At 37.5% G+C, this 14,821-nt stretch overlaps 1 protein-coding gene across 1 annotated transcript; it reads left to right on the forward strand.

The window, feature by feature from the left end:
- Window positions 1–13,381: 13,381 nt before the first annotated feature.
- OR51M1 (olfactory receptor, family 51, subfamily M, member 1) lies at window positions 13,382–14,374 on the forward strand. Its single transcript, NM_001168854.1, is given in 1 exon segment — window positions 13,382–14,374. A coding segment is annotated over 1 exon segment (993 nt).
- Window positions 14,375–14,821: the final 447 nt, after the last annotated feature.

Here is a 14,821-nt window from a genome sequence, read left to right on the forward strand (position 1 = left end):
ATATTATGCTTTAAAACTGATGTAAGCAAAACCTCAGCACAGGACTTCTGAAAGCTTATGATGGCTTTTTAAAATTTATTTATTTATTTATTTATTTATTTATTTTTCAGGGCAAAGTGTTCTTAGGAGCAAGATGTTGGAATTTACACCATTTTCATGGGGATTAAGAGAGGTTTCCTTCTGAGGATGTTGGAAGCCTCTGCTCAGAAACTTTTTCCTTCCTCATCATGCTTACAGATCTGATGACACCCAAGAAGCCTAAATTGTGTGTCAGCCAACTGGATGTGGACAAGATAGTTTTCAGACTCCTTCTGAGATTAGATATGCATTCATCAAGATGAGTGCCTTTGAAGCAGAATCTGTGATAGGGCTGTTGGGCCACCTAGAGACGTATGATCATATGACTAGGATCTAAGGTTAGACATACAGAAAAGAAGAAGTCTTTAAAAATAGGCATTCATTCATTCATTTATTCATCCATTCACACATATAACCTGAGTCCCTACTGATTTTCTAGTACTGAATTAGGCCAACATGATAGAAGAAGATATGTATGTCCATGTGTGTGGGGTAGTAGAAACAAAGTCAAAACTTAACAAATATTAATTAAAGTTATTATTACTAGTTAGTGGAATACTATTAACAGCAATATTTTAGCAGCCACTATTTGTAAAATATAGCACTTTTAGGAGAATTACATCTATTATGCCTCGGTAAAACTCTATGAAACAGACTTTTTACATATTTTTAGGAAAAAAAAATCTGATAATTTGAGACATTTTTCAAAATCATACAACTAGTAAGTAGTTGAGTTTTTTAAATTTTCCATTCAATATCCTAAATATGTCTATGATATAAATTTTAAAAACTATATATACTCCATGTATATTAAATGTAAAGTGAAGACCTTTTATCCTTACCTTTTTGTCCTCCCTGGAGATAATTTCTCTTTATAATCTGGTATACATTTCTCTGCATCTTTTCTATACATTTATATATAAATATATGAACATGTTCAAATATATAGTCTTATTGGCTGGTAGCAAGGTCTGTGTATAGCACTGTTATTTCTATGATGCCACACTAAAATCAGTGCTGTTTGTATGCATTTTTGTGTTACAGTGAATGTAGACTACAATCCAAAATAAGTCAACAGTTGTTAAAAGTGATGACCTCATTGGTTTTACTATCAACATAGAAAGAAAGGGAAGACATTTTCTCAGCATTTTTACTCAAGGAAAGGAAGTGGGGAAAGAGGCTTTGGTTTCCTGTGTCAATCGGTATCAACCAGATCTTCAAACCTCCCTCTGCATGGCCCCAGGTGAGTCAGTGTTCCACAAACCTCTCCTGCCATCTTATAGTTTGTACAGCATGTGCAAGCTGCTTCTGTAGAAATACGTGTAGAAAATCCAGATATATAAATGCTAGAGGCTACCAAGTAGTGAGTTTAAAAATAATTATCATAATCATTAATGTATTTATTATTATCATTGACAGTCACAGTCTTTTATATGGAATCCTAAAGTTCAGAGTTCTAATGCTTAAGCTATGAAATGTTAAATAAGTGAAGATAGTATCTTTTATGCTGATTGTCCAGGATTGGACATGCTACAGCAAAGTGAGATAGGAATTTTATGTATATCATCTACAAAGACTAAACTGAAATAGCTGGTTGTCAGGTCAGAGCAATTTACAGCGAAAGTTAAATTCAAATCTTCAGAGGAGCATTTGCTGATATGTCTCTGTCCAATTTGGGGGCACTAATTTTATTATTATTAGTAGTAGTAGTAGTATTATTATACTTTAAGTTCTAGGGTACATGTGCATAACGTGCAGGTTTGTTACATATGTATACTTGTGCCATGTTGGTGTGCTGCACCCATCAACTCGTCAGCACCCATCAACTCGTCATTTACATCAGGTGTAACTCCCAATGCAATCCCTCCCCCCTCCCCCCTCCCCATGATAGGCCCAGGTGTGTGATGTTCCCCTTCCCGAGTCCAAGTGATCTCATTGTTCAGTTCCCACCTATGAGTGAGAACATGTGGTGTTTGGTTTTCTGTTCTTGTGATAGTTTGCTGAGAATGATGGTTTCCAGCTGCATCCATGTCCCTACAAAGGACACAAACTCATCTTTTTTTATGGCTGTATAGTATTCCATGGTGTATATGTGCCACATTTTCTTAATCCAGTCTGTCACTGATGGACATTTAAGGACTTCATGTCTAAAACACCAAAAACAACAGCAGCAAAAGCCAAAATTGACAAATGGGATCTAATTAAACTAAAGAGCTTCTGCACTGCAAAAGAAACTACCATCAGAGTGAACAGGCAACCTACAGAATGGGAGAAAATTTTTGCAATCTACTCATCTGACAAAGGGCTAATATCCAGAACCTACAAAGAACTCAAACAAATTTACAAGAAAAAAACAAACAACCCCATCAAAAAGTGGGCAAAGGATATGAACAGACACTTCTCAAAAGAAGACATTCATACAGCCAACAGACACATGAAAAAATGCTCATCATCACTGGCCATCAGAGAAATGCAAATCAAAACCACAATGAGATACCATCTCACACCAGTTAGAATGGCAATCATTAAAAAGTCAGGAAACAACAGGTGCTGGAGAGGATGTGGAGAAGTATGTTTTATTTTTCAATTAACATTGCTCAAGATTTGCTAAAGATATGAATTAACAGATATTCTTTTTGTCCAAATTTTGAAACATTCAGTCAATAATTCTTCAAAAAATGTTTAACCCATTTTTTTCTCTCCTTTTAGGATTCTAATTTCACATATGGTGGACAGTTTGATACTTTCCCACAAGTCTGGCTTTCTGGGTTTCTCTCCCTGGCTTCGTCTCTCACCATGTGATCTCTTTTCATGCACTTGCTCTTTGTCTGCTTCCTGCCATGTTTGGAACCAGCATGATATATTTATCAGATGCAACTGCCCGATCTTGGACTTTTAAGTCACCAGAATCATGAACCAAACGAAACTTGAAAAAAAAAAAAAAAAAAAAAAACTACCCAGACTGAGGTACTCTGTTATAGCAGAACAAAATAAGCAAATTACACTAAAACTTTAGCCCAACTTGGAGTGGGGAGAAGAGATGGTTTCCCAAAACGGGTCTCTCTGGAAATTTTCCACAATGAAAATGAAAATCAGTTCCCTTTCATAATGACTGAAGAGAGGTAGGATGTTATGAAAGAAGGCGTTTCTGAAAGAGTTGCTATAGGAAGATGTGGAGACTTCTCTGTAAGCCTTCCAGACTCTCTGTGCATACACAGATGCAGGTGTCCAGGGAGGCAGGGGGATGGACAAAATGAATTGTAACATGAAAATTTCTTAAGGGCTGTGGACCAGTCCAGAAGACCCTTTTGGCAATCCCAACTTCTGTGGGTCTTTCCAGTCTGAAAGACCAGCATCGATCTCACACTACAAAATGCAGTTCTTCTGGGAAGGACTTGTTCTAACACGCCTGAGAGAGAGTTGACCTTGTGGCCATTTTCTGTGACAGAGACACCTAAAAAGAATCTGTTGTGAGTCTGGAGACACTGAGAACCCTGTGAGTGAGGATTTTATTTAGGTCTATGTCTGGTCAAAGTGGGGATTTAAGGCTTGGTCAAAATGATTAAGACTAAAGGCCAAACACATAGATTTGTGTGAGATTATCATCTGTAAAAATCTGAAAAAGCCAAGGAAACCTGTATCTCTGCATCAATTTTAGGTTTTTATGTGAGTTTGTAAGATGTAGATATGTCTATTTTGTGCATGAGAGAGAAGAAGATCATCCTCAAAGGAAGAATGAACTTGTTGGCAGCTTTCAGCTGTGTGGTGGGTATTGAGGACACAGGAAGGTGGTGCTAGAAGAAAAGCCACACTTTCTTGAGCTCTGGGGATAGTAGGGCCTTGGTGTCCGTCAGAATTTAAGCCTATCCTTGGGCTGAATGCTCCCCCTGGTGGCTACATTGGAAAACCACAGCAGGTGTACAGACTTTGGGAGTTCAGTTCTCCCGGAGGAATCTCATACTTCCACCAAGTCTGGCTCAGTGGGCTGGGTAGGTATCAATTCTGGATAGAGGTTCCTTAAATATAACTTATACTGGCCCCTTGAAAGACAGGCTTTCCACCCCGCCATCTCCCCACCTCGCCTCTCTCTCTCTCTCCCTCTCTCTCTCAAACACACACACACACAAACAATATTACATGCAATGAAATATGAAAATCATTTGCACATTTACAAATAGGCACACTGTTACAGTGACACTTTTCACTTTTAGTAATGGATTTAGATTCTTTAATAATGGATTCTAATACCTTAAAGGTTAAGGCCTGAATGACTCACACCATTGTGTTGATACTTCACCTTCCCCAACCATCATGCACTCACATTCACTTCACCTAATATTCGCATGATTACCCATGGTGACAGAGATAGGTCCGAGGACTTGCTCCTTCATTGTCCCCGTCATCCTTCTCTTGGCCTGCAGCCTTCAGAAACTACTTCTGCCTTCCTATCCTGGGATAGTGACACTATTTTGGAAACTTCGTTGAACAATCTAACATCTTTACTCAATGTGAGCTTCATAAAGTCAAGACCATGTCATGTTTATCTGTGTATCTTCAAGTTCCTGATAAGAGTTTCTCCAGGATGCACTTAATGCATGTGAATGAAAATCGATGAGAACATTTAAAGTAATTTCAGTCAAACTTCAAAGAGGACTATTTTGTGATATGATAAAACAAATCTAAAGATCATTTAGAGCAATAAAGAATCAAAAATGCTGAGTTCTTTCATTTGGTTTTCAAATAAAACTATTGCTTGGGCACTGGCCCTTCAATTGTATAATTCAGAGAAATAGAGTATAAAGCTATTATACAGATGTTAGTTTTAAAAAATTAAGCAAATATTAGAGATATCTAGATAAATGGTAGGTTATCCACTAAACAGTATTGTTTACGTAAAAAGCTGTCAATTATATATCTTCATCTAGTTCCATACACCAAAATAACATCTGTTTCCAGTGCAGACTTTAAATCCTTCCTGCATATTGCTAACAATGTACTCTGGAAAATATGATTGTTATCGCCTGCCTTTTTAAACCCAACCATCAAAATGTGTACCATCTTTGACATGTCATATAAATTCATTCAGGTCTTGCTCCTGCCTACCTCTACTGTTTTATTCCAAGGTATTAACTCTCTTAAATGTTATATTTGAGCATCAGAAAATCTTACAGTTCTCAAAACACATAACAACTTTCCTCACCTCCATGCCCTTGCTTACGCTACCCCTCCTTTTTGGAAATAGCTTTCTATAAAGCTCCATCTGTGGCTGATTCTTACCTAGTCTTCATAGCTCAGGTTGGGGCTTACCCTGGCCCTCACCTGTGGACCAGGTGCTACCCACAAGTGTTAATATAATTGCTATGTCCATCTCTTACATTGCACTTAAGATAGTTGTCTTCCTATTTTATATGTGATAGATGCCCCTGAATAATAGCAATATTTGCTGTTGCTGGTAATAATAGCAGCGTTGTTGCTGCTCTACTGTCCTTAGCTAGGATTCCAGTGAAACAGGCTAAAATTATGTTCTTAATAAATGCAGGATTTTCTCAAATTTTTCTGGTAGTGGTGCCCTCTCCTACAAGCCTAAATGAAGATGCTTACCTCCTTCCTTTTGGATGCAAGCCAGAACCCTCCTCATAAGTACAATTTAATAAGACATCCTGCTCTCTGCATCTTGACCTATCACCCTGACTCAGCTCCTACACTCTGGCCTTAACAACCAGTTACTTACCTGGTGTAAGGTGGTGCCACTTCTATCTGGGTGTGGTCTGATCACACTGGCATATCATAAACTTCATGGGTCTCTGTCCTGACTTTAGATCTATATGCCCCATTTTGGAGTTTATCCCCATACAACTCCAATCAACCATGCCCTATTTCAAGGATGTAATACCTTGCTTTATGCCAGTCTCCAAGAGTGTGTTGGTGGCGAAGAGGTTGTGTGTGAGTTTTGAAAGAAAAGAGAAATGTACACATGACCTGATCACATTACCTCAGGTTCTGTAACATAGTCTGGGGAAGAAGTACAAGACGATTTATTTGTTTTTACTAAATGTTGATGGCATTTGCTACCAGAAAAGTAAAGAAGGCAAAAAGTTTTGTAAAGACTGCTTGTTGTAGGGTTCACTGAAGGAATGTCCAGTTCATTCAAAGAGGAAGTAGAGAGCTTTGGGAAAGCCTGAGACACTGACCTGGATGTTTGCTTGGGGTAGGATTGAATATGCAAGATTGACCTCTAGGTCCAAAGTTAGAGAGGCTGGCAGAGATGGAGGGCAATTTAATTATCTGTGGTAAACAGAAATATAAAATAGATAGGAAAATGAGTGCAGGAGTGAGAGAATCTTGAAGTAGTGGTGATTGTGGTGCTTCAAGGCAGATGTGCAATTTAAAAGCCACTGTGGACCTCACATGGATAATCCTCCTCATATACCACATCTGGCCTCTCTGGAAAACGATGGGTCCATTACTAGTGGATAACAGAAGACAGTAAATAAAATGATAAGTGATATGAATTGATTTCTTTATGAAACTAAAAATAAACAAATGAGGCAGTAGTCCTTTTGTTGCAGCAGATGTCTGTGTAGCCAAAACCTGGGGACTGAATGCTAAAAAGTTAGGGCTCTTCAGCTTCAGGAAAGAGGGGTGGAGATAAAGAAAGTCTCCTGCCAATAGGATTCCCAGCCCTGGGGACCTTTTGTTTACCATTAAGTTCTCCCAGCTGGAGCCATGGTCTTTAGGAGGATAAATCCTTCCATGACAGCCACAAGCTGGTGCCTCTCAGTGACCCTTGTGTCATCCTTATCTATATTCTTCTTTCTTCCTTTGGAAGCCACTACTTGGCTTCACATTTTTGTTATTACCTCCTGGTGAGTCTCACTACTGTCTTGTGCTGGGGTTTCAGGAGCAGGTAATTAGGGGGACATAGGAGAGAGGAGGGAGAAATGCAGGAAAATGGGAATGCATAAGTATCACAAAAGCAGTGAGCCCGAAAAGAGGTGGTCTGAGTTACAATTATGGCTTTTCCCCCAAATGTTTGAATGTCCTTAGCCAAATGGATTCCCCACATTCCCTGCACTAAGCCCAATGGGATTTTTATTTGTTTGTTTTCTTTTGTTGTTGTTTCTTTGTTTGTTGTTTTTAGAGATGAAGTCTAGCTCTGTTGCCCAGGCTAGAATGCAGTGGTGTAATCATAGCTCACTGTAAATTCAAACTCCTGGATTCAAGCAATCATCCCACCTCATTCTTCCAAGTTGCCAGAATTATAAGTGTGAACCACCATGTACAGCAGGCTGTGCCTTAGATTTTTCACTTGGAAAATGAAGTCTTAGAATCCAGGGTTCTCACAGAATCTCTTCTGTTATTCTCAGAGTCTATGCACAGAACCAGAGCCAGAGAAAGGAACAGAAAACAGGACCTTCTCATGCTGGAAAAGAGGAGAGCTCATCTGCAGTATTCTGTTAGGAAGGCCAGGAGGCAGAGCTGCTTCACTTCCCTGATGAGTGCCTGCATGGCCAGGCAAGCACCTCCCTGGATCATGTCTAGAGGTCAGGATGGCAGAAGCCCTCTGGTCTCTATACTCTTTCCTGCCGAGCCATCTGGTACTCACACCCTCTCCTTTCTCTCATTAGAAAAAGTCATTCACTTATTCAACAAATTATTAAATGCATTTTATGTGCTGGTCCAGTTAACATAGGAAATATCCCATCCTCAATCTGCTTATTTTAGTCCAAACAACACCTTATAACTTCCCCAGTATCCAAGATATGACCTTCCCCTTCCAAAATCCTCCTCTACAGAACTCAAAACAGGCATATTTACAGACAAGTTTGACCACTGTGGAAATGTTCGCTAGGGGTTCAAAAATGAATAGTCTGGTTCAATTCTTTGTGTTTAGGTGCAGCTTCTTTTGCATATTCTCCTATTTACAAGAAACAGTATCCTCCACCAATATAGTTCATTAAAAAATAACTAATATTAAATTCAAACAAAAGAATATTTAGACATAGGTAAGATAGAGAGCCAATTACTCATTGTATACTGAAAATCTCTCTTTTCAGGAATTTTCCCCTGTGATCTAAGCTGAATCTACTCTGCCTTGAATATTATAATTATGTTTTAATTAGACTCAACTGATTGCTCTGAGTGGACTCCTCCGTTGCTTAGAAGGCATGAAAAAATGACTGTTGCTCTCCTATCATGGACAATTGTCTCTCTTGCTAGGAAAAAAAACCCTAAAACTTCCTTCCCAAGAGGAAGTATCCTTTCCAAGAGAAATAATCCCAGCCCTGTCATTGTCTCTGTATAGACACCAGATCCCTCTCCCTGTCCATCTCATCACTCTGAAGTTGGTGAACACAGAGCTGACAACAGAACCCCAGGCACAAAGAATCAGGATAAGAGGTGAGTACTTTATTTATTCACCCATTTAGTTTTTCACGCAAAAAAAAAAATATATATATATAGTGGTACCTACAACATCTTAGACACTGTCAGGCTCCAGAGGCCCTTAGAGAATTCTAGTCTAATCAACTTTTAAAAATGAATTATTAGGTTGGTGCAAAATTAATGGTAGTTTTTGCCAACATAAATTTATGTTCTAAACACATATAATAAAGAATATTTATAAATACTACCTATAATAGATAAATAATATATGTTGTACAAAGTATATGTAAGGATAAATATGTGTACAAATACATAACAATAAATATTTTGTATATTTATGTTTACATATATAAATATATGGACACATATATGTATACTCTATACTTATATATAAAAATATCTATAAAGTATATAAAGAATATATTATATACTAAAATGTATATTCTATAAAGTATATATGAGTAAATCTATACACTTGTGTTATTTAAACATACATATTTGTACTTATATAGCTGTATAAGTATATTCCATATATATATAAGTATCATAAGTATATATAAATATAAAAATATAAAGAATGTGTGTGTATTTACACCTTAATAGTACATTACAGGTACTACATGAGAACAGAGAAAGATTTACCTAATTACCTAAATAAAGATTTACCTAATGCTACAGAAGGAAGTCAGGAGATTTGCCGGAAGAAGTGATATTTGTACTAAGTCTTAAAAGATCAGCAAGTGTTTACTGGTTGGAAAAACAGGGGTGGTTTTTGCCAAGAAAGCAATAAATATAGAAGAATAAAAACAAGAAAAGTATGTGTGGGAAATTGAAGGAAAAAATGATATGGGTGTGTTAACTGGGAAAAGATGGGTCTGGAAAGGTGTCAAAACAAGAAGGGCCTGGCTAAAGATGGTGTTACAGGGTGTTTTAGGCTACAAGGACCACGCATAGAGAGACAAGGGTTCACATCTTATCCTGATTTTAGCTCACTACCAGGCCTTGGGATGGTTGTTTACCTTTTTATAGTTTTCTCCTTGTGAAGTAGGGATAAAATGTTTCATAGTTATAAGAAATATTCATGATTATGTAAAGTTTTTCACAGCATCTAAATCATGTATGACCTCAATGAATTGGACTATCACTACAGATCTTTTACAAGTTTGAACTTTATTCTAATGACGGGGAGCTACTGAAGGACTGAAAACAGTGCAGTGATTCATAGAGTTAGCACTTTCTGCGTAATTTCCATGGCTGCAGTAGAGGATGGACCAAGGGAATGAGGAGCCTGGCTTTGCATGTTGAATGACAAGTAAGGCAAGCAGGTGTGGAAAAGCTAAGAACAAGGACACTGGCTACAGAGATGAAGATGAAAAATAGATTACAGGCATAGATTAAAAGGACTTAATTAAAAATTAGATACACAAAGAGGGAGAGGGTTGAGTAGAGCACTAGCTCAAAAATGTTGTCTTGAATGACTGGAAATGGCAAATAATATTATCAAAAATCATAAACATGAGAAGAATCAGGTGTGAAGAGATTGATGCTGGGCTCAATGTTAGATGTGTTGAGTTTCATCAGTATTCTTTTGGAAACACCTAGTGAGAAGGCAGAAACTCAGGCCTCATATGTAACAGAGTTATTTGGACTAGAGATTAATGTCTAAGAGCTACTACTGTATAAGTAATAATAATAAAAGATAATATAATGAATGAGAATTTAAGGTGTTCAAGGACAGGAAACTGAGTAACATAAATATTTGAGCAATGGAAGTAACAGAGTACATAGAAGCGATCACAAAAATCAGAAGAGAATCAGCAGATCTTGGCATTAAGAATTTCTAGAGAGAGCTCTAAAAAGGAAGGCATAGCCAGGACACACAACTATTGCACCAAAAAAAAAAAAAAAAAATCAATAAAAGCAGGTATAATTAAGACTCTCCATTGCATTTGGCCCCTAGAGGTCACTAGTGAATTTAAGGAGCATTGCTTTAGCTAAGAAGGTTTTAAAAAAAAACATTATAGGGTAGTTGGTTGAGTAGTAAACTGAGAAGTGAAGAAATGGAAAAGAAATGTGGACCATTTTTTTTTAACTTTACAAATTCATTCTAAATTTATTGAAGAATGCATAGAAGTAGCAAAAAATATGTGAAAAAAATAGAAGAATGACTTATTATAAAGCTGGACTAGTTAAAACAATGTAGTGTTGTCTTAGAAATGAACTGATAGATTCATTACACAAAATAAAATTAATAAACAGACCCATATCTAGCAGTAAGGTGGCGGAAAACATTTCAAATGGGAGAAGAAATATTGAATTGTTTAAAAAAATAATATTGGGAAAATGGCCATCCATTAGGAAAAGATAAAGTTAGAGCCTTACTTCATACCATATGTAAAAATAAGTTTTGATTCAATTAAACATAAAAAGAAAAACTAAACATTTTAGAAATACACAGTTGAATAATTTCAGAATTATGGTCCAAAAGAGATCTTTTAAACTAAAGAAAGAAACCCTAGAAATCATATTTAAAAAAAAAAAAAAAAAGCAGATTTTCCAAGACAAAAAAACTAGCACCTGTGTATTTTTTAAAAAGATATTTCATTAAAAATTAAAAGACAAACAAACTGACAAGACAAACTGGGATAAAATATTAGTCACTTAAAACAGAAAAGTATTATGATGTTAAGAAAAAAATGCAAAAAATAAAAATAAAAATAAGGAAATGAGGTGAGGCCCCCCTCACCTCAAGGAGGGACAGTGACGGTGAAGGAGAGGTTTGAAAGACTAGAAGGTAAGGAATTGATATATTAATAATTTGGTTCAATATACTGAATCACGTCAGGGTGGGGAAGGAATCAAAGGAACCTGAGTTTAGGTTTTAGAACAAGGCAACTGAAGGAAAGAGAGAAACATTTGTAATGAGATAGGGGAGCAAAAAGAAATCAGTTTGGGTTTGGAGTAGATTGATTTGGGGCTTCCATGTTAGCATTTATCCTACAAGGACTCCAACTCAATCTACTCCGGACCGTTCTTTTACCCCTTGCCAAAGTGATGTAGGCCTTATATCCACGCAGCACCTCTGCTCTCAACTCAAAACTCACAAGTATAATAAAATTCAAAGTAGCTTGCATGACCTGCAAGATCATACATGACGTAGCATTTAGCTGCCACTTCAAGTGCTTTTGCCACCATTCCCCACATTGCTTCCTCTATTGAATATACATTGTCCTTCTTTTGTCTTTTAAACTTGTCAAGCTGCTCTCTGCTTCTGGAACTTTCACTTGTTCTTCCTTCTTCCTTGAATGTTTTTCTTTAAGATAGCCACACACTTGCCCTCTGATTTTGATTGCTTCTCTAAAATTACCTCCTCAGAGAGGTCTTCTCTGACTACGTTATATAAAATGCATAACTCTCACCTTCCTCCTTTACTCCACATTTCTTTATTGCATTACATTACCTTGCATTGTAGTATGTATGTATGTGTTTCCTTTTACCTCTATTCTGTTTCTGTTCATTATATTTTCAGTACTTAGTTGCAAAAGTAATGTGGTTTAGGCCATTGAGAGTAATGGTAAAAACCACAATTACTTTTGCACCAACCTAATAGATTCATGTCTGCCATGTAACACAATTTCAATATCTATTTATTGAATCGATTAATAAATAATTATTGAAGTAAGATTAATGGTAGTGATACATTTTAAATAATTTATTCAAATAACATTTAAAGGGTTCCAACGGTGTGGTGGCTAAAAAAGTCAATGCCTAGAGCTAAAATTAAAATTAAAAAAGAGACAGTCATGGTTTATGTCCACAAGCAATTCACATTATAGAGGCAATACAGAAATTGACGATGCTGCAGGGAAAGTATCATGGTAATTAATGCATAGTGAACTATAGGAACACATAGGAGAGGGTATTCAAACTAAACTTGAGGAATTTAAGAAGGCCTGAAGGATATCATATCTAAGCTAAGGTGGGTTGTATCAGTAGAAGGTACAAAGATTAAGGGAAAGCTATCTAAGGAAAAAATGTTTTTATTACAGGAAGAATGAAAATACAAATGTTTACATATGAGCAAGAATACTAGATAAACTGGAAGAATTGTTTAGTGTCATTAACACCATGAATGTAGCAGAGAAAATTAAGGTAGATAAGAAAATAGGATATATACAGAGAGAAAATAAGGTAGGGTCTTGAATGTCATTTTAAACCTTTTTTACTTCATTAAAAACTTTTATGTCTCTCTTGCTATATAGTAGTCAACTGAATAGAGTAGTAGAAAAGATAAGTCACTGGAACGTCCAGAAAGAGTGATCTGAATTAGAATAGCATCAATGAAGGTGACGATGAGTAAACAGACTTGAATTATTTGGTAAACAGAAACTCCAGGACTTGGTGATTGGTTGATTAGATACTACGGAGGGATATGATACGGAGAAGTCTAACATATAACATGATATTTGACTTGGGCCACTGAGATAACGAAAAGTACAGATGTTGCTAGAATCTGGAAATCAAAAGAGAAGACAAGTTCTGGAATTATATATTTGTTATTTACCAGTATATGGATGGTAAATGAAATCACGGGAGTGGATGACGTTAAGAAGAAATAATAGAATATGGCCAGAAAATTGCCAAGGATGGGAAGAGCTATACTTAAGGGTGGAGCAATAAAGACACACCAGCAAAGAGGCAGAGAGGAACTGGAATAATAGAAATACAGAGAAAAACTGGTGAGGGCAATGTTATCAAAGAAAGTTCAGTAGTGAGCCTGGTGGAATTCATAAGGGTGGAGTAGATAATACTAAAGGTGATGATGACCGTGGTACTGCTTGGGATGTTGTGAATGTTAGTGAAGCTGAAGAATTAGTAACCAGAAATATCCATTTATTTTCAGCTCAATCCCCGAGGAATGTCAGCCCAATATTCATGCAGTCTTCAATTCATGCCACTGTCCAACATTACTCAGTTTAGCCCCATGTTCTATCTCACCAGCTTTCCTGGATTGGAAGCCATCAAACACTGGATTTTCATTCCTTTTTTCTTTATGTACATGGTGGCCATCTCAGGCAATTGTTTCATTCTGATCATTATTAAGACCAGCCCTCGTCTGCACACACCCATGTACTATCTACTGTCCTTGCTGGCCCTCACTGACCTGGGGCTGTGTGTGTCCACCTTGCCCACCACTATGGGGATCTTCTGGTTTAACTCCCATCATATCTACTTTGGAGCATGTCAAATCCAGATGTTCTGCATCCACTCATTTTCCTTCATGGAGTCCTCGGTGCTCCTCATCATGTCCTTTGACCGCTTTGTGGCCATCTGCCACCCTCTGAGGTATTCGGTCATTATCACTGGCCAGCAAGTGGTCAGGGCAGGTCTGATTGTCATTTTCCGGGGACCTGTGGCCACTATCCCTATTGTCCTCCTCCTGAAGGCTTTTCCCTACTGTGGATCTGTGGTCCTCTCCCACTCGTTTTGCCTGCACCAGGAAGTGATACAGCTAGCCTGCACAGATACCACCTTCAATAACCTGTATGGACTGATGGTAGTAGTTTTCACTGTAATGCTGGACCTGGTGCTCATCGCACTGTCCTATGGACTCATCCTGCACACAGTAGCAGGCCTGGCCTCCCAGGAGGACCAGCACCGTGCCTTTCAGACATGCACTGCTCATCTCTGTGCTGTGCTAGTATTCTTTGTGCCCATGATGGGGCTGTCCCTGGTGCACCGTTTTGGGAAGCATGCCCCACCTGCTTTTCATCTTCTTATGGCCAATGTCTACCTTTTTGTGCCTCCCATGCTTAACCCAATCATATACAGTATTAAGACCAAGGAGATCCGCCGTGTCATTATCAAGTTCCTAGGTCTTAAAAAGGCCAGTTCTGAGTCCTGGGGCTAAAACTGCCCCGAGTGCCTATAAGAAGGCCCCAAATTGGACTGAAAATTTGAGTATGTATTATTGAGTTATTATTGAGGCCCCAAATTAGACTGAAAATTTGAGTATTGAGTATGTATTATAGCACCCCATGCTCTCAAAGTTTTTTGCTCGCATCCTAAATAAAGTATGGGCAAATTTATTTCTTCAGCTGTGGCTTAAAAAAAAACTGACTTTCTCTTGCTTAAATTTGAATGATTCCTCCTACATCTGAGAACTGGCATTTTTAGTAGCATCAAAGCTATCCAGAAAGCAGCTTTGTTGAAGACCATCATCAATGTAACTAAAACTAAAATGAAACTAAATAAAAGCTAAAAAGAACAATAAGTAACAGAGCACCCAGAAGAAAGCCTGGCAGAGACCAGGTAAATGCCATTTGCTCTAACTCACCTCCAGAAATACACCTCCTTC

This window comes from Papio anubis, chromosome 12 (assembly GCF_008728515.1).
Source record: "Papio anubis isolate 15944 chromosome 12, Panubis1.0, whole genome shotgun sequence".
Lineage (NCBI taxonomy): Eukaryota > Metazoa > Chordata > Mammalia > Primates > Cercopithecidae > Papio > Papio anubis.